This window comes from Amphiprion ocellaris, chromosome 14, assembly GCF_022539595.1.
Source record: "Amphiprion ocellaris isolate individual 3 ecotype Okinawa chromosome 14, ASM2253959v1, whole genome shotgun sequence".
Lineage (NCBI taxonomy): Eukaryota > Metazoa > Chordata > Actinopteri > Pomacentridae > Amphiprion > Amphiprion ocellaris.
In genome coordinates, this window is record NC_072779.1 from 30,470,363 (window position 1) to 30,493,793 (window position 23,431).

Genomic DNA, 23,431 nt, shown 5'->3' on the forward strand with positions numbered 1-23,431 from the left:
TGAATATGCTTCACTATGTATTACAGCTATTGTAATGTGACTATTGTGCATGGGCACTAAATTCCAAAATAACATATTATAATAATATAATTACAGTTTTTACATTTTGACATCATTTTTCAGAATGTTCTGCTAAGCTGCTTCAGTTTTCTGTTTCCTCACATTGTCTTTATGTTCATTGTTCCTTTCATGTTTCCCTTTAAATCCAAATCCAGTCATTGAACGCATCATTATTCGACTGTATTACAAAAAAAAGCACGAGAGATTTTCCCTTTCGTTAGAGCGTTATATGCTGCAGTGTGTCTTTTTCTTTCGAACATCTGGTATCACAGCAGTATAGGATGATCCCGTATGTTTTAGCTAATTAATGTCACTTCAGTCGTGAGGTTTCAGAAAGAAAAGAACAAATGCTCTGCAATCACAATTCAAAGAAACAGAGAAGAAAATGTCTTGAACTTTTCTTCACAGTGTTTTCCATTATCTTCCATTACTAACACAACTTCAATCCTTCGTGTTGTTACTAACGATGACTCACTTCATCTTTTAAACAGACTCGTATAAAAACAGCGTTAATGACAGACAAACAACATGAAGGTTTTTTTTTTTCTTTTTAAAGTAGTGGGCGGTGAAAACTTAAATGAGTGATTTCACACCAAAGGGAAGAGGGAAGGAAGTAAACACGCCTGGAGAAAGTCCGGCCTTGTTTCCATGAAGTTAATGATGTACTGTGTGTATAGCACAAAGCATATATTTTAAAAGCTGTAGCTCGGGGCTTTTTCAGAGCTCAGGGGGATTTTAATTCTTTGATCAGAGGTCTGTTTGAACTGATTAACAGGGAAAGTTCATTGGATCAAAGCACCGGCAGGCAGGGTTACAACAGCGGTAGAAGAAAAATGGTGAACAAACGGCGCATGTTTAAGTCTACAGTGTTAGAGCACTTATGTCAGTGATGGTTAAGGCGTTTCAAACAACAGGTGGAGGCTTTCTCAGTTTAAAGGAACAGCTCAACAGTTTGGGGTATTCACTGTGATCTATGTGGGTAGAATAGCTTGGTATAAATACTTGAAAATGTGCTTCCCAAATCTTCTGAATTCCAAAACCTCCCAGCAGGTTTAAAAAGCATATTATATATATTTTTTTAACTCACCAAAATGACACCATTAATCAGAGCTACAAACTGCAAAAACAGAAAAAAATCATTGGATTTCCAACATTACAGCAGTCCATGAACAACTCCAACAAGAGTTAGATCAAAACTTACGTTAAAGAGTGAATTTAGCCGTTCTAATTTCAGAAGTCCTTGAACTGCTTATCTGCGATGTCCCGTTAAATCGGCATAATTATCCCAATTTAAATTAATACTTTATATTATGTAATTTGCTGAACATCTGCCTCTCAACACAGAGAAGCCTCTAGTCTCCACTCATTTACTGCTCTGACAAGTGTTCGACCAAAAATTACTTTAAAAAGGGTGAATTTAGGCTTTTTAATTTCGCATTTACACAAGTTGAAACCAAGTGACTTCTTTCCACAAGGGTTGCTTTCCATAAATATGACTTTCATTTTTGAAAAATGACCAAATTACACCATTTATCAGAGCTTCAAACAGAAAAAAATTATTGCTTTTCTAACTTTACTGCTTTTCATCTATGATGTGTTGTTAAACTAGGGTAATTATCCAAATCTAAACTTAATATTAAGTATTATATAACTTGTAATATATCAAAATTACTTAATTTTTCATGTCTCATTTAGAAGATCGCCAAAAATAAACAGTTTGCTCCAACAAGATTTTGTAAAAGACAAAAAATTCTGCACCTGTTGGCACAACTGTGAAGCCATTATGGACTTAGCTATGACCAACAGTTTTGTGATTAAAATTCAGGGATTTCTTTAGCTGAACTGGGTTGAACTGCAGGCGGTGTTTGCACAGACTGGATAGGAGAAAAGTATGGAGACTAATTAAAAACGTAAGTAGTAAAGTATCTATTGTATGTAGTCACTATTTTTTTCCCCAGTATTACTAACACCTTTGGGCACTTGGAAAATGTTGTACATGTTGATTACAGACTTTTACATTTTTTGTAAATTAAATAATCACAGATGTTCAACTTTTAAATATTCTTTTTTTAAATTATAATTTATGCAGTTATAACTTAACGTTAAACTGCACAAAAGATGGCTTGAGTTGTAAAAATGTGAGTAAAAATGTGACAGGAGCAAAAAACACCTGGGGATTTCTTGGAGGGTTAAAAGTCACAAATGAACATGCTTTATCTTGTTGTGTAATCCACTGCATGTATATATGAGGATTTTAATCAGATTTATATACTGTAATGATTTCTGGAAACTTTTTCTTCTAACAAATTCTTTAAAAAAGAAAAAAAAAACATAAGTATGCAAATACACCAGGAAACAAATCAGGGTTTTTGATGGCTAATAATGGGCTGCACAGTAAAGATAATGAGTCTGTGGTGCCTTATTTGACAGAAATCTATGCCTTTTCCTGTTATTTCACATCATTTGATAAACAATACTCTGTCTCATGCTTGAATAAATTAAACCTGAATTAACAAAACTGGTCAAAAAACATTAAATTCTCCTCATTCAGCACAGTGATTTTACTTTGTCACTGGCTAAAACCACATTGGGGAAGCACCACAAGGGTTTCTATGCAGCAAAACCCCAGAAAATATAAAGAAACTTCAGTCAAAAAGCTGAAAAACTGCTAGAACTGAGCCGCTCTCTGCTCTTCTATTCCCCACACTCCAGAAGCTTTTTCCTTTTTTTGCCACACAAAACAGACCTGCAAAGGAAGACGCATATTATATTTAATGAAAGATTTTCACTTGAGTGTGGAAACAATTTATGTAAACAACCCCAAGAGAACATCTATCGTGCTAAAAACACATTTTCCTTCCCTTGCAGCTTCAAAATGGGCAAACATCAGTGGTGATGGAGCAGCTTTGAAAACTTCTGAGTCCTGTTAGGAGTCAATATTTACTTCACTTCACAGTGTGTGTGTGTGTGTGTGTGTGTGTGTGTGTGTGTGTGTGTGTGTGTGTGTGTGTGTGTGTGTCTGTGTGTGTGTGTCCGTGTGTGTGTGTGTCCGTGTGTGTGTGTGTGTGAGTCTTTTCCTTGTTTCATCCCTTGTTTAACACTGAATTATTCAGAGCGCAGAAAATTTTAACCAGCCTATTAAATGATTGTTTTGTTAGCTCCTGTTTCCACGGTTTCTGGAAACCATGACTAGACATAGAGAGAACTCATAAATGTCTTTTTTCCAGTGTAACAAACGTATAATGCAGTAAACAAAGAAACAAAAGAAAAAAAATAAAGTTGGATTTCTTTGATTATTTATTTTTTTTCACAAAGAAACAAAAACTAAATAAGATGAACAAATCTTTTTTTTCCAAATGTCCAGATTTGTTGCAAATACTGAGAAAAACATGTTGAATCTACATACTGTGGATATTTTACTACTTTTTCCTTACTTGTCTCATACCTGTTCTGTGTAAATACAGCCTGCAGGTCAACCTAGTTTAGCCGAAAATTCCCTGAATTTTTGTCACATACCTGTTGGTCGCAGCTGAGTCATTAATGGCTTCATTGTTTTGTCAATAAACGCAATTTTTAAATTTGTTTTTTACAGAATCTAGTATAAACTAATAATTATTTTGTGACTTGCAGATTAAAGGCATTTTGAATAAATGTCATGATTTTAAGCTTTGATGTTCTTTACTTTCATACTTGAACTCTGCATCACACACAATTAGCTCAAGAACGGCTAGAAAGTTGAAAATCCAGTTATTGTTTCTGTTTTTAAAGTTTCTTGTGATAAATGTTGTAATTTTGGTGATTTATTTTAATTGTAAGATGCTTTTTGAACCTACTGGTGGGTTTTGGGGTTCAGAGGCTTCATGGAAATGATTTGTTTGTTCACTGTTGTTATGAGCCTGTTAGTCAAAGGACTTTCACGGTTTTAAATTCTCTGTCTTATCAGTTGAACCTATGAACATCAAACCCGCTCAAGGTCTCCCAAGATTCTCCCCGATGGACAAGTTTGGTTAGATTGAGGCACAGAAAAGGTCAGCTCCATCCAATGTCAACAGGCTGTCTAACATTACATTGGAGGTACACCGATCAGGCATAACTTTATGACCACCTGCCTACTATTGTGTTGGTCCTCCTTTACCTGACCCGTCGAGGCATGGACTCCATGAGACCCCTGAAGGTGTTCTGTAGTATCTGGTACAAGATGTTAGCAGCAGATCCTTTAAGTCCTGGAAGTTGTGAGGTGGAACCTCCATGGATCGGACTTGTTTGTCCACCACATCCTACAGATGCTGGATTGAGATCTGGGGAATCTGGAGGCCAAGTCAACACCTCAAACTGGTTGCTGTGCTCCTCAAACCATTCCTGAACCATCAGGGAATACCGTCTCCATGAAAGAGTGTTCATGGTCTGCAACAATGCTTAGATAGGTGGTACATATCAAAGTAATGTCCACATGGATGGAAGGACCCAAGGTTTCCCAGCAGAACGTTGACCAAAGCATCACACTGCCTCCACTGGCTGGTCTTCTTCCCATAATGCATCCTGGTGCCATGTATTCCACAGGGAAGCCATGCACCCAGCCATCCATGTGAATATCTAGTCATTTTGGACAATTTTTTAATGCATTTTGGACGTTTCATGTCATTTTTGATTAATTTTGGATAAACATAGGTCATTTTAGACAGATTTCACCTAATTTTTGACACATTTTAGGAATTTTGGTACATTTAGAAAAATATTTTTTACAATATTTATGCCATTTTAGACAAATTTTCAGTCATTCTGAGAATGTTGTAGTCCTTAAGGACACAATTTACTTTATTTTGGACATGTTTGAGTCATTTAAGACTTTTTTATATCATTCTCGATCAATTTTGGATAAAGTTAAGTGATTTTGGACGGATTTTAGCTCATTTTGAACACAATTTAGACAAATTGTAGGAATTTTAGAAAAGTTCCAGTCATTTTGGACTATTTTGGGTAATTATTGACAAGATTTATATCATTGTAGACACATTTTGAGTCTAGTTTTGTGTATTTACAATGATGTGTGCAGCTAGAAGCAGAACAGTGCACACAAGGACATGTTATTTTTGTACCTTCTTTCTTCTATTTGCATGTTTTGAACTAATTTTGGGTCATTCTGGACATTTTTTTATACTTACAAATTGTGGTCATTTAGGACAGATTTTGCTCCCCATGTACATCAGTGATCCTTGACCATCCATGAACCTGTCACTGGTTCTCCACTGTTCCTTCCTTGGACCACTTTGATAGATCCTGACCACTGCAGACCAGGAACAGCCCACAAGAGCTGCAGTTCTGGAGATGCTCTGATCCGGTCGTCTTGTCAAACTCCCTGAAATCCTTACGTTTGCTCATTTTTCCTGCTTCTAACATCAACCTTGAGGACAAAATGTTCGCTTGCTGCCTAATATATTCAACCAACTAACAGGAGCCATGATGAAGAGATAATCAGTGTTATTCATTCACCTGTCAGTGGTCAGAATGTTATGTCTGACTGGTGTATGTTGACAGTCAGTCTATATTAGCTCAAGTATTTTTTTTTACTTTCCTCCATGTTTCCTGTAATGAGATGGCCTGTTTTTGTAGAGTCCAGACTCTGCTTCAAGCTTTTGCTCTTGTTGTCCTGACGCTGAGTGTTTCCCATTAATGTTTTTCATCCAAAACCCACAGAGTGCGATCAATAACGCACCGGTTCACGTGGTGTTATCAACGAACTGCTCCTAGGACGGGACGGCTCCGGATGGAAGGTCGCAGGAAGTAAAAATATGGTGAATAATTCCAGTGCCGACTCCAGAGTGTGATCTGATGAAGAGGGAAATCTGAGGCACGTCAGGAATAATAAAGAGGAGCGGAGTGATAAAGAGATCAACAGTGAGTCACCTCATTTCCTCAGTCTCAGGTAAATCTGAGTAAACAAAACCAGATGTTCACACGGAACTCGTGCTCGGATGTGTTCTCCAATGAGACGCAAAACGATGCTGGTGTTTGTGTTTTTTAGAGGGAGAGGGGTGGATTTTACGTGTACGATGATGGAGGAAGCTTTGAATACTGAGTAGTAGACGAGACACGAATGAAAACAATTACTGAAGTTAGAAAACATTAGAGTTCTCCTTATTACTGCTTTTAATTGGGCGATTAGGGGAGGAATCGTCTTGAGACTTCAAGTATTTTTGGGGCTCATTACTGTAAAGTGTGAACCTGAGCCTCCTGCAAAAAAAAGCAAAACAAAACAAAACAAATAAATAAAAAATGTGATAGGGAATTTTCCACCCAGCGTGAAGCTCAACGAGAAAATCTGCCACCTTTCTAAAAACAAAGTGGAGCAAAATCAAACAGGACCAACACAAAGTCTGATAAATGACGACGTCACGCAGCAAACTCATTTCGCAGCGATAATTTTCCACATGAGAATCTCAAGAGGCACGTTCTCTCTTTTTTTTTTCTCGTATAGAAAGATTTCATGCTCACGTTCAGTCAATTTGACGTGGATGAGGCATCAAAAAGAGCAATTCTCCGCTCTTTGCCGCTTCAGACGCCCATTGTGTGGTTTTTTGCTTCAGGTGGTCACAGAATCGAGCAGGTTTTTGACTAAATGTGGCGCGACACTCTGCTTCTCCATCCACGCTTGACCCCCTACTGGACATTTCCCACACGGTGACAGGGTGGCAAAGATTACATGACATGGGTCACTAAATATAGCAAGAAATGCTGCCACCGAGGCACTAAGAAGTAAACAAGAGAGGAGACGCAGGACTTCTTTCCCAGGTTTGTTTTCCTTCCGTGGGGATGCCAGATATGTGGAGCAGCAGTTGTTAAAATCTGCGGCCAAACTCCCAGCGCGTCGGCGCCTAATGAATTGAACGCATCATGCGTTGTGATTTATGGCTGCTAATTTTTAGTTGCTTTCCCCACAGAGGCGGGCCGAGCTGCGGCGCCGTTAAAACCCACAAACGAAATGTGATGGATGTTCATTGCGCTAATGCGCGTGCACCTGTTTAAAGGGTCAGTTCACCCGAATTCCACAACAACAACAACAACAACAACAATGTTTGTTTTCATTTACAGAAGCATCCATGAGGACAGAGGAACGCTTCCTATTAAGGCAATGGAAATCAATAAAACAGCATGGATAAACAATAGAAAGACTTGTTGCTATTAGGATTTTAAAATATAACATCAAATGTTTCAATTTAATCATCTTAGCTGGTGGGGTTGTTACATGTTGTTTCAAAATTTCAATATTTACTTAAGATGGTGCAAAAAAAAAAAAAAAACTCAAAACCTGTAAGAAAGGTTTGAAATGTATATGTACAAGAAAAGTGACCAAAATTTCCCTGTTTCATTGTTTCTCAGAGCAAGAAAGTGTAAAACTGAGAGATTTGCCAGATTTTCAACTATTAGACAGTGCTTGAACTACTCATCTGTGAAATTAAAAAAAAAATAAAAATAATTAAAAAAAAACTCATGTTTCTTTTCATTTACAGAAGCATCCATAAGGATAGAGTTGTTCAAAGCCATTTTAAACATCCAGAAATTTACTCCTGGTTACTTTAGATCCACAATTTACAGTGAAATACTTCCTACTAAGTGATTAATAAGGCAGCAGGGAAAATCTGCTGCTATTGGGATTTTAAAATGTAATGTTTCACTGATATAAACATCAAAAGTCTCAGTTTAATCCTATTAACTCAAAAACTTGCTGGTGGGTTTGTGAAGCATGTTGTTTCAAAATTACAATATTTACTTAAGATGTTGGGAAAGCCCTTTCATTTTCTGGACCTCAAAACCTGCCAGAAGGTTTGAAAGGAATGTTTTGTGAAAAAAATAAAATAAAATCACCAAAATTACACTATTTCTCAGTCAGAAACTGTAAAAACCGAGAGATTCTCCAGATTTTGAATTTTCTCACACTTCTTGAACCAGTCATGTGTGATCTTTATGTTATATTTTAGTCACTTTTCACTCTTATTTCTAAATTTGCCAAAAACAGGTTGTTTTCTTGAATCACATTATGTAATAAAAAAAGTGTGTAATTTAAAAAAAAAAAATGGCAATAATTAACAGCTAGATGACAAAAATTCTGGGATTTTTCAGCTAAACTAGGTTGAACTGCAGGCTTTGTTTATACAGAGTAACTAGTGGGCAAATACAGAAATAAATTAAACATGAAGGTAGTAAAATATCTTTAGTAAGCAAAGCCACTATTTTTCTCCAGTTTTGGTGACCTGCTAGTACCTGAATTTTTTATTTTATTTTTCAATTTTTGCAAAATGAATAATCAAGGAAACCCAACTTTCATTTTTACTTTTTAAATGATTCATAGGATAATATTTATTTTCTATTGCACTAAATACATTTTTGAGTTCTTTCTACCTTTTAAAATATACAGTAAGTTCTTAACTAATATAAACATCAAAAGTTTTGATTTAATCGTCTTGGCTGGTCAGTTTTTGAGGCATGTTGTTTAAAAAGTTCAATATTTACTTAAGATGTTGGGAAAAAAGCAAATCCTTTAATTTTCTGGACCTCAATGATCAAAATTCCACTATTTCTCAGAGCCAGAAACTGTAAAAACAGAGATATTTGCCAGATGTTCAACTTTCCAACAAGTGTTGAGCAACTGATCTGTGTCATATTAGAGCAAAATTACTTCATTTTAAACGTTTGCCAAAAATAAACCATTGGCATAAACCAGATTCTGTAAAAAATCTAAAATTCTGAGCTTATTAACGCAAATGTAAAGTTCTCAGTGACTCAGCTGAGAGCAACACTAACATGACAAAAATTCATGGAGTTTTCAGTTAATCTGGGATGAACTGCAGGCTGTGTACACAGAGGAGAGAGGAGTTAAGTATGAAAGCAAATAAACATGTAGGTAGTAAAATGTCTTCAGTCAGCAGAGCCAATATTTTTCTCCAGTTTCAGTAACACTTGCTGGTCTTTGACAAAAAGGATTTTTCAATTCTTGCAAAATAAATAATCAAAGAAACTCCACTTTCATTTTTACTTTTCAAATAATTTATAGCATAATATTTATTTTATACTGCACTAAATAATTTTTTGAGTTCTCTCTACTTCTAGCCATGATTGTGCTGTTTCCACTGAGGCTTAGGATTTTATATTGCTGTGAAAAATGGGCAAAATGTGAGTAAAAATGTTATTGGAGCAAAGAAAGGCTCTGAAAGGTTGCGTTAGGTAACTCAAGCCTTTCAGTCTTGAAGAAGAGCAAAGTTAGACGGGAGTTTCCTCCGCATGGTTTACAGGTCAAAGATCTGAGCTTCATTAGTTTCCTCTGGTTTCGCTAGAGCTGCATTTGTAATAGATTCTGGTCAAACAGAATCCTTTACTGTCCCGACAGACACTAGATCACTTTCTCTGGGTGTTTCTACTCTTTTGAGGAACTTTGGCATAATTACTGCACCCAGACAAGATCTCATCTCAAAGGTATTGTAATGCCAGCAGTGGATTCATCCGCCTCATGTCTCCGTGTAAACTAAATTAGCAGCACATGTAACGAGACGAAGCAGGTAACATTTCTCCTCTTTTAACTTTGTGCTGTAAAGCCGAAGGTGCTTCAGTCGCTGCTTTGGGTCAAAGGTGTATTCCATCTCGCTGGTGCATTCACAAAGCGCTTTTAAAAGGCTGCCTTTAATCAGCCAACCAAGACTGAAAATGAAAACCTTTTGGAGGCCTTTTGTTCACCGTTAAGGAAGACAAATATTTTCGTCTTTGTGTAGCAGGAGCGGGGCAGAAATCAACAGCTGCAGCTGCAGTCGTTGGTGAGACAGACGCTGTGTGTTTAGGCCCGGGGCTGTTGACTTACCCCTGCTTCACTGCTTTGTTCTTGTTCACATCGATGGTGGTGATGGAATGCTTGGCGCCGGACTGCACCTCCCAGTCCACCTTCCACTGGGCGTTCTTCGACTTGGTCTGCAGCAGGTTCACTCCTTTTTTCGCTTTGACCCTGCAAGAAACGGGAGAAGGGGAACAAGAATGGGATCAGTCAATTTTATTAGAGGGGATGATTTACGGGCAGGGTCAGAGGTGAACGCCCTCCGTGGGCAGCAGACCTCCTCCTCGCGTTGCGTCACGGCAAAAGCAATTCCACAGATGAATCAATAACAGAGATGAATGAGGATGACAGTGCAGTGATACATGAGAGCAGAAGGCTGGGACCACTTCAGGTCACTGCCATCACTAACGCTTTCTATAAAATCTAATCTACGAGGCTTTGGACCGAACCCGCCGGACATTTACGTGGTGTTTTCAACACCTGGAAGCAACTGAGACCACATTTAACTGCATCTCATACTAATAAGAGTTTTCCAAACATCATGATTGATTCTGAGGTGAAATCTTCCTTCCTTAACCCTCATCTCCTCAGAGGGTACAGTCTATAGGTAGGTCAAGGTTACCAGGGGAACAGGAGCCCTCCAGCTGACAGGAATTCACATATTTCTTGCTCAAGGACACCTCAGCAGGGAGAACGTCTGAACCTGGAAACCACTCGTGCTCCCCGCTGCTTGTTAATATTTCAGATGTTCGCATTAAATGGGCCAGAGGTGGAACAACACCGAGTGGAAAACTGCGAACGCTGCACTGTTTCACTGCAACAAGCAAGGTTTTAAAATTTAATTTAGATTTATTTGTTAATATATTCACCATGGACTGTTTGGATGATTAACACTGAAGGACTGTGCCTCGAACTGTAAATACAAATCAAAAGTTGCAGCATCTCTCAGTCCTACCCAGCGGGGACAGAAACAGGAAATGTGATGTACATGTACGCATCAATGCACCCAGCAATCTACACATGCACATACATGTACATACATTCATATGTCTGCAGAGAGTTTGCATGTCTTCATACCAAACCACATGTGAATAGGATACACGCATAAATCCGTAGCATCTTTACATAGTTTATGTTGCAACCAAACAGAAGTATGTGCATGTAAAGCTAATATAAATGAACTCCATACTGCAAATACATAAAAAATAGCTGCATAAAAGACTCAAAAGATACGAGCCTTGAGTATGATGTTGTAGTGAGGCTGTTCCATTATGCAACAAGGGCTTTTAGCTTGTCAGGCTCTTATATCATATTATATTCTTATATTATTTGTTTTTTGAACTAAATTTGACATGTTTAGTAGAAAGGAAAGATTACACTTCCCCCTTTCTAAGGTATTTCCTTGCAGCTGTTAGCTGATGTCATCCTAAACGATCTTCCAACAGGCAGACGCTGTAGGAGGAAGATGTGCCAGGACTCTCTGCTCTGGTCTAGCTAAGATATTGTCTATTCTGATGTGACTAAGCAGACGAGTCGTCTCCATATTGGTCTGTAATCTAAATCTGACCCCTCTCACAACTACAATATATACCCGAAGATCAGAGAGAATCCTCAGAACTGATGCTGTCACTGCTTGCATGAACTGCTGCTCTGTTGGTGTCACTTCTCCTGACATCAGTAAACCTTAAACCTCTGCCTCCTCATCCCCATCCTGACCTCACTCAACTTCCACAACATTTAGTAAATGAAACATTTAAATTACACTCCCAAGACTCCCCCTGGTGATACATAACTTTAGCAGACAAGTACTGAAAAAGTGAAAACAAATACAGAATTAAAATCATTTGTGTTTTTGCTTTTAGACGAAAGCGCTTCCACTTGAAACCAAAAGCCCAAATCGATGACAATCTGAAATTTTCAATCGGCTGGATAAGAAAACCAGCTCCGGCTGGCGGCTGTCCTCCGTGGTTTTACAGAGACATGCCATTAAGCTGTCCACCGACGGAATATCAAGTAGCAGCAACGAGGAAAAACAAAAGCAAAAGCATTTTCTGCCCAGTTATTGTGATTTCAGGTTATTTGAGCACAGAGCCACGCCCAAGACGCTTCCACCGATCCATGATGGGGAGGAGAGTTTCATCTGTGGACACGAACAGCCAAAGGAGATTATCGATCCGACCGGCTCATTTTCATGAAATACAAGACAGAGATTAATTATTAACGTATTGGGCTTTTGTTTGTCTGCTTTGTGCATCCAAGACTATTCATTACTACGCTGTGCTCTGAGATGCTGGGGAAATTATTCCAAACTCTGCATTAAGGCCTAAATAATAATGATATGGGAAGCATCAGACAGGATAGGCCGCTGGTTATGAAAATGTGAGTGCCGGTTTTCTGCTCTCCTGTAGGCAAAACTCTGGGGATCTTAATGATTTCTCCTTGTTTACAGGAAGACACAGCTGTTTTTCTCCTCCCGCCATGAGATCCCCGCATTTCCACTCTGACAAACAATAGCTCTTTCTGAACAAACTCTCCGAAAGCATTACCCAAATCATATTTTTCCTCTCAAGCGTCTCATTTACATTCGGCAGAAAGTCGGAGGCCGCCGCGAACATCTTTCGGATCGTTCCATTTATTTCTTTGACAGATAAAAATCCTAAAGTCCCGCTGAGGCATTTCCATTCGCTACGCTAACCTGAGCTCAGTGCATCGACCACTCAACCATGATTCAGGAAAAGCAATTGACTTTCAGCTGAAGCCGTTCAACCCTTTTAACCAGAATAGGCACACAGCTCGTACACAATCTGTATTTTAACGTTATCACCTCCATTCTTTGCTCTTTTTCCCATAGTATTTAACTTGTGGTTAACTCTCTGAACCCAGCAGCAGTTTCTGGATGTTTATTTATTTTCCTCCTGCCACATTTGTCATCACTATAGGCTCATTTTTCACGACAATATGAAGTTCTGCATTTGTATGGAAACAGAACCACCATGACCACAAGTAGAGGGAACTAAAAAAACAAACAAAAAATGATATAAAATGTGCAAGATTTTTCCAAATGTCCACAGTTGTTGCTCATACTGGGGGAAAAATGTTGGATCTACATAATACAGATATTTTAGAATCAGAAAATCTGAATCAGAAAAGCATTTATTGCCAAGTGAGTACACACAAGGAATTTGACATGGTGTATAGTGTTGCAGGACCTTGCAACGACAACAGACAGTAAAAGAATAAATATACAAATCTAAATCTGAGATATTCTAAATAAAAAGCTATAAGTATGAGAAGTCTAAGTATCAGAAGTACTGTGTAAAAGTCAGTGTAAACAAAGTACTGTGAAAAAAAGACAAATTTGATTAAACCACGGTAATAAATTAGAATACAACTTAAATAAATTACAATATTTCACATTGTTATTAAGGTACTGCATTGTAAGGGTATTGGACATGAGATTGAATATTGTATATGTTTTGAATATTGAACTTGTAATGAAGCAGGAGTCCTTAATAATGTTCTAATTTATCCAAACTTGTCTCCTACCTGTACAGTGTAAACACAGCCTGCAGTTCAACCTAGTTCAGCAGAAAATTCCCTGCATTTTTGTCACATAACTGTTGGTTGCAGCTGAGTCATTAATGGCTTCATTGTTTTGCAGATAAACACTAAATTTACATTTTTTTTTGTACAAATAGTTTATTTTGAGCCATTTTTCTAAATGAGACTTACAGATTAAAGTGATTTTGATCAAATTTCCTGATTTTAAGCTTAGATGTTGTTTATTTTCATATGTGGACTCCACATCACACACGATTAGCTCAAGAATGACTGGAAAGTTGAAAAACCAATTATTCTGAAGGTGGGTTTTGGGGTTCAGAGGCTTCATCGAAACTATTAGCTGTTGTTATTAGCCTGCTAGTCAAAGGTGTTTCGTAATCCTTTAATCAGTAGAACCTACTAACAACAAAACAGCTCATTGCCTTCCAAGATTCTCCTTGATGGTCAAATTTGGTTGGATTGAGGCACATAAACTACTTGGTTAACGGTCAGCTCCATCCAGTGTCAATAAGCTTTCTAACATTACACTGGGAGTATATCTATAGTCTGTCTACACTATCTCAAGTATTTCTTACTTCCCTCCATGTTTCCTGTAATGAGATGGCCTGTTTTTGTAGAATCCAGAATCTGCACGTCCTTGTTTCTCATTGGCCCGCCTCCACAGTAACCGGGGTCAAAGCCCATCCAATCGGCAGCCTTGGAAGCCAAAGATCACAGAGCATCCTCGTCGTTGTCGCGTTTTCACTTGACAGCCCACACTTTTTGCTGTTTTCTCTTGTCGTGTGGGACGCCAATTTCAAATAATAATTGCACCTTTCCACCGCGCAGATGGTCTAGTTTTATGACATAACTCGGCTTCCAGCGCTGGAATTCATCTTTAAGGGTAGAGGGAGATGTTGGTCCTAGTTGAAAGAAAGTTGACTGTCTGGCTGCAGGATGTGGGATGTGAAAAGCAGCTGGTTTAAGCATTTGAACAAATCCTCCGGAATGCAGTCAGACAGACCATTAATTTGGTATTACCTGGAGAAAAGCTTACGGAGCTTGTGGAGGTGCATAACAGGACATTTTCACATAAATACAATATACTGCTGTGTGGTTTATGAGCACCGAGGACACTCAGGTCATATACTCACTGGGAGTTTACGCTGAGCACGAACTGCACACATGATATTTTGGTTACTATTTTACTTTTCTCCACAAGAACAACCTTCTTGGCTTTGCAAATGGCTCTGAGTCATCATTTAGAACACCAGGTTGAGAGATAAAAAGTGCATCCAATATTTTGAGCCTGGAAAGATCCCCTTAACCTTGGCATCAGTGTGCGTGATGAACTCGGTCAACTTACAAGCTTGTTCAGAGCTTTCAACTGCATTCATCAGCCAATGAAAGTGGCTCAGGTGTCACTGCTACGACCACTTATTATCACACGACATAACGATCTACATCCGAAAGCTGAGGGTGAAGCTCTGGAAAAAGCTAAAAGAGGATTCTGGTTTGTTTCAATCTGCTGTGTTTCCCATTGAAGTGGCTATTGTGGCTCAGAAGGTGATGCTAACTTTGCACTCTTCACCTCCGTTGTAGAGGTTTTGGGAAACGCACAACAAACAGCTTGTGAACAGTGTTTAAATGGGGCAATTCAGCATGAGATCCCTGCAGCTTTCCAACTTTGGTTTTTCAAACCGACTGAAGGTAAACACAAATTAGTCGCCTAGAATGGGCATTCTTGTAAAATCGCCATCTGGAGGTATTTATCCATGTATGCTGGTTTCTTTAGATGTGTGAGGCTGCTTTTTACTCTGAGGATGGCAGCGGAAAAACATAATTTGGGAAACTCATGGCTCCTCCAGACTATTGTTGCAAAAAGTGGAACCTGTTGATGGCAAACTTTAAAAAACCTCCACATGTCTGTGGATCTGTGGAACTGCAACTAATGAATCTGCAGCTTTGATAGAGTTTCCCGTCCAGGAAATGGTTGTTTCATCTCCTCAAAAACCAGAACCGAACACTCATTTCTCCATACGGGAAGTAAAAGCTAATGCAGTCAGAAAAATGTCAGTTCCAGACGTCTAATTTCTAGTTTTAGACTTGAAAACAAACTTTGAAATGGAATCTAAAGGTCATTTCCCAAAATCTCTACAATAGACTGAAAGATAATATGACAATTAGAGCAACAAAAAGGCACATTTATGGCAAATACAGCAGGTATATATTATTATATATACATAAATATAAATATGCACACACACACACACACACACACACATATATTCACATAACATAGCATGAAATTGCACTTTATTGACTTTTTGTTGGCTAGTCGCTTGTTTTCCAGGTGTGGGGTGTTTGTGCAGGAATTATGATTCATGAGCGTGTGTTAGCAGCTGCAATATTGACTAAACCTATAATTACTAAACTTCAAGAAAGCTTTTCCTTTTCTTTCCCCCCCCCTCGTCCTAAACATCACCTCCCATCACAGACTGGAACCGAACAGACTTGTGTTTTACATTCAGTTTTTTAAACATTGTTCCTCGTTATTGCAGCTCTTATTTTGTTCTTTCATCAAATCCTCCACATTAGAGAAAATACAGTAATTATCTGATACAGCGCGTCAAGGGAAGATGAAACAGAAATATGTAACGTTTAAGAAACCATCCCGATCAAGCGCGCTGCCTTTGATGTGAGTTGAAAAGGGGGGAAACGTAATACCCTCAGACGCTCGCTAAATGAGGTGACCCAGTTGCTACTTGATTACTGTAGCTTGTAAAAATACTAATCATAAAAGATGATAATTACACATTATTGTGGGGCATAACCATTTCCAGAGCATTTCCTGGGAAGGATGTAACCCTGATGAGAAATAATTTTGTATTTGTATTCATTACCTAGCAGCTTACAAAAGCCACTACATATTCATCATCATCATCTGTTGAAAAAGTCCTCATATTGTACAGAACCAGTGTTTTTAGTCAGACACTCCTTTTTTTTCTTGGCAGACTCTGGTTCATTTTCCCGCCGCAAATGAGAGGGGATGAAGCCCTACCCGTGGGAGCGCCACATGAATCGAGGCTCCCCGTGGAACGGTGTTAATGCTGATTAATGAAAGAGCACTGCAAATGGAGAAGCTGTACAGCAGTAAGCAGCAATATCACACGCCCAAATTCTCAGAAATCTCTGCTGCTTGCTGCTGCTGCAGAGTGGAGAGGCAGTGTGAGCCACTTCAGCTAAGACAGAGCCATTACTTACTCATTCCACACAGATGCCTTCTGCCATGGCAACACCTATTAGACTCCAAGTCGGCTGCCGGACTGCTAAGCAGGAGAGCTTTCGGTCAACACATCCCAGGCCGGATTTCTGAGCTGCCTGCTAGATCTCCTTGGAGCTGTCAATTTTTGTCTTGTACAATAAGTCCTGTTCTTGAAGATCACTGATCGATACCACGACGTCCTAATCAGCTGCTGTCTAGTTTCAGCATCTATTTTTCAGCGTTTGGAGGAAAAATTCATCACATGTTGGAGCTGTAAGACACTCCTCATCTGTCTGCACAAGTACCATAAACTCTGCATTAAAGACATAACGCATACAAAATTACTCAACTTCATAAACCTCCTCCTAATTACAGTTTTCTTGCCTCTTCTTTGCAGCTTGCAGCGAGGGAGTTTAGATTGTTCTCCACTGGGCATCAACGCCATGTCCTCATGACCCATTTATGACAGTAGCTGCCAGAAATAATGTCAGCTGCCTCGCCACACACTATAATTTCATCTAACTGGCTGCTGTTAATAAATAAAATATGCAAACCAGGATTTAATCAAACCGTGACTCCCGAGTCTCTGATTTTCCTTTAATGGCCCTCTTAAAGAGTATTTATTGAAGACATTTGAAGAAGAACCTCCCCAACAGGCAGAGGAGTCACAAAACTAGAATTTTTCCACTGCGTAATGAGGCAGACAGTAAAAAAAAGCATTGTTAGACTTTAAATCTTCATAGACTACGTAAGAATACTGTATGAGATGTTTGTTACAAAAGAGCTATTCAGATCCAAATGAAAAGTCTGAGAAAGATGGTGAAAATGATGCTCTTTTGGATAATTAAGGTGTGTGGTTGCTTAGATGAAGGACAGTACCATCAACCCAACACCCGATGGCATGTTGTTGAGAGTGTTATAGGAGCTGCTGGCATGTGGGCGTACACTGAAAACAATAGGGCACTGAGGCATATGGCTTAATGATAATGCAGTATGGACATGCAGAGTCTGTAAAGATGCCCACTGGAATGCATCACACATCTTGTTCCCAGCAATGTGTTGGATATAACTCGCTTGAAATTCAGAGATGAATGCATTGATCCATCTCTGAATAAGAAGACAGAGAGAGGGAAGTGTTGTAGTATTCTCCTGAAATGATTGCATGCAATGAATCCACATTTTGCTCCTAATTGTTTCCTTCATTGTTTGATACTGAGAATACAGAGAGTTGTGTTAACAGCATGCTAAAGGGAGTAAACAGTGCGACATAAAGCTAGAATAGTCTGCTGCAGTGTCCTTCACAGCTGCTACATTCGTGAACAGCAGTTTACATCCACTTGTAAAGACTTGTACTTCATGGCAGTCTTGACTTTATAATGACGCCAATAACTCGAAACACGTGAATCTTTGCCACAAAGAACAAGCATGCAGTTTGGTTCTTTCTGTAGATTTATTAAAGGTCTTCTGGAAATAAGACAAAATTTGCTGGGTCATAAATGTACATAGTTTAATGTTAATATTTGGTTAAATGTCCCTTGGTCATTTTCACCTCAACAAGGTGCTTTGGGCAGCCATCTTCAAGCTTCTGGTTGTATCTCTGACAATTCCTCTTGACAGAATTGGTACACTGATATATTTTTGACCCATCAGATGGACCAGAAGACCTATAACAAATCTACTAAAGAATTAAAATGCATGATTGTTAATGATTCCGCCATAAGAATCATGGGTTGTAATGAGTCCGCCATAAAAATCAGAGTTATTAGAAACTCATGACTAAACATGGTCTTTACAAGTGGATGGAAACCTCTGTGACTGTAGGTCACACAATGTTTACAATATTAACTATTATCCATCCATCCATTCATCCATCCATCCATCCATCCATCCATCCTTCCTTCCTTCATCTGTGCATCCATCCATCCATTCATCTATCCATCCATCCTTCCTTCCTTTCTTCCTTCCATCTGTGCATCCATCCATCCATCCCTCCTTCCTTCCATCTGTGCATCCATCCATTCTTCCTTCCTTCCTTCCATGCATCCATCCATCCATGAGTTCTGGCCTGGTAACCTCTGATGGTTGCCTAGATTCTAATCAGATGCTTAAACTACCTCAACTCTCGCAGCAACTCTACTCTAAGATCCCTCCGGATGTCCGAGCTCCTCACCATATCTCCACAGAGAAAACTCATTCTGGATGCTTGTATCCATGAATTTATTCCTTTAGTTGCTACCCAAAGGTCTTGGCCATAGGTGTAGTGTAAAGTAGATTGACTGGTAAATCAAGACCTCCACCACAACAGTCCGGTACAACGACTCCACCACTAAGGATGTTGCACTAATCCATCTGTTCATCTATGACTCCATTTGGCTTATGAACAAGAAGCCAAACTATTCAAACTAGTACACTTGTGGCAGAAAATCACCCTAGAAGGGGCAGTCCACCAATTTCCAGCCAAGTACCATGACCTTAGGTGCTGATTCTGATTTTAACAGAACTGCATCGTCTGCAAAAACCAAAACGTGACTCTAAAGTTCCCAAGCTGTACTCCCTTCTCACCCTGCTACAACTTAAGATTCCATCCATGAAAATCACAAACAGGATCGGAGACAAGTGACAACGCTTGGGCCAAGAACAAATTTTTCCAAACTTTAAGTTAAATTGAAAACAATCCGCAATTCATAACATGCATCTGTAAAGCTGCTTTTGCCGGTTCAAGGCCAAAAAGAAAACCTGTTTTAATTGCGACAGGGTGCACAGACTGGTTCAAATGTTTTGCACAGCCTGGTTTGCTGCTAATTAATACTCCAATTTAATTTAATTGGGATGGATACACAGCCGAGTGTGCAGGTATTTGCCAACAGTGCTTTATTCAGCAGCAGTGGTCGGAGAAGCCGCCAAAAAATAAATTACACTGTGAGTCCAGTCCTTAGGCTACCACACTACCTGGAACTGACCAACGGTCGCCTAAGGACACACATCTACGCGGTGTTTTTTAAAGAAAGATAATTAAAATAAGATTACCGAATATCTCAACTAGAGAAACTGGTCAACCAGCTTTAAAGTCAGGCTTCCTCAGTAATCCAGTTTAGCACTACGAACTGCTCCGGGGCTTTTTAGTTGCTCCTACAAACGTCAGTAACCACTTACACATTTCCCTGCCACTTTGCTTCCCATAGACGGCAACTCTCCAGCGACAAACACCTCAGAAAACAAGCAGCAATCTTATCAATCATCTCAAACACTTTGATATCTGTGGTGTTTATCTTCACTAGCGAACAGCTTTGAGGGTTTTTTTACTTGACGGCATCACACAGACGTACAGCTGGAAAGCCAGACGGGAGTGCGAACCTGCCAGGGACAGACTTTTTAATGGAGAGGCTCCGAAAATTAGAATATGAGAAGCAGGGGAAATATCACAGAGCAGATTACAAATTTGAAACTGCAGCTGCTGGTTTGCACATGCTGGGCTGATTTATTTCCTGTATGTGAAAATGAAGCAATGCGGCACGGTGATAAATGCGGCTCCTATGGCATAGTTAGCAAGAGAGAATTCCTCCTTATTAACAGCAAAATGTTTCCTCGCCGAACAAGACCAAGAACCAACCAAGTAACTCCTGCAGACACTCCTCTGTAATTATTACAAACAGTAAAGTCACATTCCGACAGAAGGAATGAGTAAGCCAAATAATTGCAGCAGATCCAGGAAAAACTTAAGATATTACCGCAGTAAACACCGCCCTGACATTCTCTTTAAGTCTGAAGATTGATGCCGGAACATTTGTTTACCGGCGTCCCCTCAGTAGCTCTATCCATCATTTTTGGAGTATTTGAAAATGCTTCCAGGTGATGGTTGTAATTGAAGAGAATAATAAGAGGGGAAAAAAGTTTTAAAGGCATATGGGTCGCATTCTTCAGGTTACTAAAGATAAATATTTGCAAAATAAAGCACAAATAGAGCTACATATGGTTTTAATTTCCAAAACGGTGTTTGTTGAAACGAGTGCAGACTTCATCCAAATTCAGTATAACAGGAGGTAAAAGTGCATTCATTTATACAGATATTTAGAGGTTTTCCTGAAGATTTACACAGAAAGTGAATGCAACACCCTACACTGTAAAAAAAGACAAAAAATTGCTGTAAAGATATCCGAAAATATATGTTAGAAAAGTAAAATACTGCTCAAAAACTGGTAAAAGTAATGGCAAATGTTTGTAAAATAATGTATTTTTTCTGATTTAAATACAGTGGAACAGTGTAATTTTACAATAACACATTTTAAAAGAATTAATCATTGTTCCTAAAAATACAGATCTTTGATTTTGTACAGTTTTGGCCTGGTTTTTACAATCATCGCGTAAATTAATATCTTTTATTTTCTGTGATTCTAATAAATAATTTAACAAAATGGGGAAAATAACAGTCTAAAAAGTGATTTAGCATTTTTCTTGAATATACATACATTTTCTTTCAAATGACAGCAAATACCTGAAAAAAATAAACTTTTTAAATTAATAACATTTAATTTAAATAATATAAATTACAGTTTATTATGGTTAACATGTAAATTTGTTTTTTTCCCTGTGAATTCACTAGCTATTGTCTGTAAAATCATAAAACAGGGAATATCTGAAAAATAACAAGGTTTTTTGTACAGTTTTGGTCAGTCAGTTACAGTCAACATGTAAATTAATTATAAAATAATAATAATTTAATTATTTATGGATTCTACTAGAAATTGATAATTTAAGCAAACAGGAAAAATAACGGTTTAAAGATTTTTAAAACTTTCTTTGTTAATATATGTACATTTTCTTTCATAAAATTGAAAAATAACAGTTAAAAAATATTTAGCAATTTTCAATCCTTACAATTTTTTTCAAGCAAATAACTGCAAATATTTATAAAATAATGATTTTATGCTGATTTAGATACAGTAAAAAAAAAAAACAGTGTAAATGTGCAGCCAAATGTTAAATGTTAAAAGAATAATTTATTTGTAATAACACTGAACTGTGAGTTTTGGCCAGTTTTTTTTTATTTTTTTTTTATGGTTAACATGTAAATTAACTTTTTTTTTCCTGTAATTTTATCATCTGTGATGTGACAAAACAGGGGAAAAAAGAGAAATAACAGTTAAAAAATATTTACCTATTTTCAATCCATAACATATTTTGTTTTCTTACAAATAATGTCCATGTTATATAATGGTTACATTTATCTATTTATTTTTAAAATTTATATTTTATTTTTTTATTTTTTTATTTAACCAATTTTCCATCCTAAACATACATATACAAATAATGGCAACTATTTATGAGAGCACCATTTTATGCTGATTTAAATATGGTGAAAATTAATAAATAAATGACACTGTATTATTTGAAATTAAAATTACTGTGAAAATAATGCCGAATTGTGAGTTTGGCCTGTTTTTTTATGGTTAACATGTAAATTAACACGACTAAAATCTTATTTCTAAAAGACCTATTTTGTGCTGATTTAAATGCAGTGAAAATAAATAAATACATAAATAAAATTTTCTGATAAAGTTTTTTAAAGCAATTAAAAATACAGTGAAAATAACACTGAACTGAGATCATGTTTTTGACTTTCTAGAGAGTCTGATTTGCGACTCCACTTTTTTGTGGCTTTGTTCACCGTCATGAAGCATTAGAACTAAAGTCAAGACGTCTGGCACCGAGGAGAAAGCAGTGCATGCTGTAGAATCGATCTGTTGACGGTTTAAAGCCAGAAATCTGAGCATCTGAGGAAGAGTCTTCAAGGAATCAACAACCAACAAGATGGTAAAAACCCTAAAACTCCTCGCTGCTCCTTTAAGGTAGTATTTAACTTACGAGGCCTTTGGGAGACCAGGAGCAGAAAATGAAGGTTAGTGTGACGCTACGTCTCAACATCTTCCTGTTTCTTCATCACATTCAGCGGCTCCCAGACATGTGACAAAGATGCAGCAGAGGAGGGTTTCTTTGTCTTTTTTCTCCTTTTGTTTCTACATTATTAACCACCAGCTGGTTTTCAAACCACAGAGACGCTGCCACTGCTCTCACCTTATGAAGTCAGTAAAGCTGCAGCTCCTCTTCAGCTTTAGGCCTCTTCATATAAAATATAAACATATGTCAGTAAAATCAACCATCAGTGATGTGTTGTGAGGTGATTTCTCACTACCTAGGGAAATGTTTTATTAGTTACGGCATGAGAGCTTTCATTTGGTGCAGCTTTTTGATGTTTTTGGTTATTAGATTTGTAAATAATGCCAAAATGATGAAACTTTTTTTCAATATTAAATACAAAAGCAGCCGCTAACGCTTTCATCTTTATGAATATAAAATCATTACTGAGAAATGTTGCTTGAAAATGTCAACTAATTTTATTTATTGATTTCTCTGTTTATTCACTTATTTACATATTTTGGCCTATTTAATGTACAGTTTATAACTTTTTATCTTTACTTATTTTTTTTTATATTTGACTTGTGTTTGTGTCTCTATTTCTATTTTAAAAACAGATGTTTTATTTTTATTGAATTTTTTATTTAACCTTGCAAGATGATTTTGAAAATATCAACTAATTTTCTTCATGGATTTCTCTGTTTATTCAGTCATTTACATATTTTATTCTTTTTAATGTAGCTTATTATTTCATTTTTATCAGTTTGCATTCTATTATTGAAATATTTGTCTTCTGTTTGTATCTCTATTTCTATTTTAATAGCAGATATTTTATT

General features: G+C 37.7%; 1 protein-coding gene across 3 annotated transcripts in view; it reads right to left on the bottom strand.

Annotated features, from left to right (window-relative positions):
* tmem132e (transmembrane protein 132E) overlaps window positions 1-23,431 on the bottom strand; it is a 578,927-nt gene that overhangs the window by 84,451 nt on the left and 471,045 nt on the right. For all 3 annotated transcript variants that reach the window (XM_023274649.3, XM_055017538.1, XM_023274648.3), the window contains exon 3: window positions 9,908-10,048. In XM_023274649.3, the coding sequence (XP_023130417.2) occupies window positions 9,908-10,048 (141 nt within the window). The remainder of the gene's footprint in view (window positions 1-9,907; window positions 10,049-23,431) is intronic.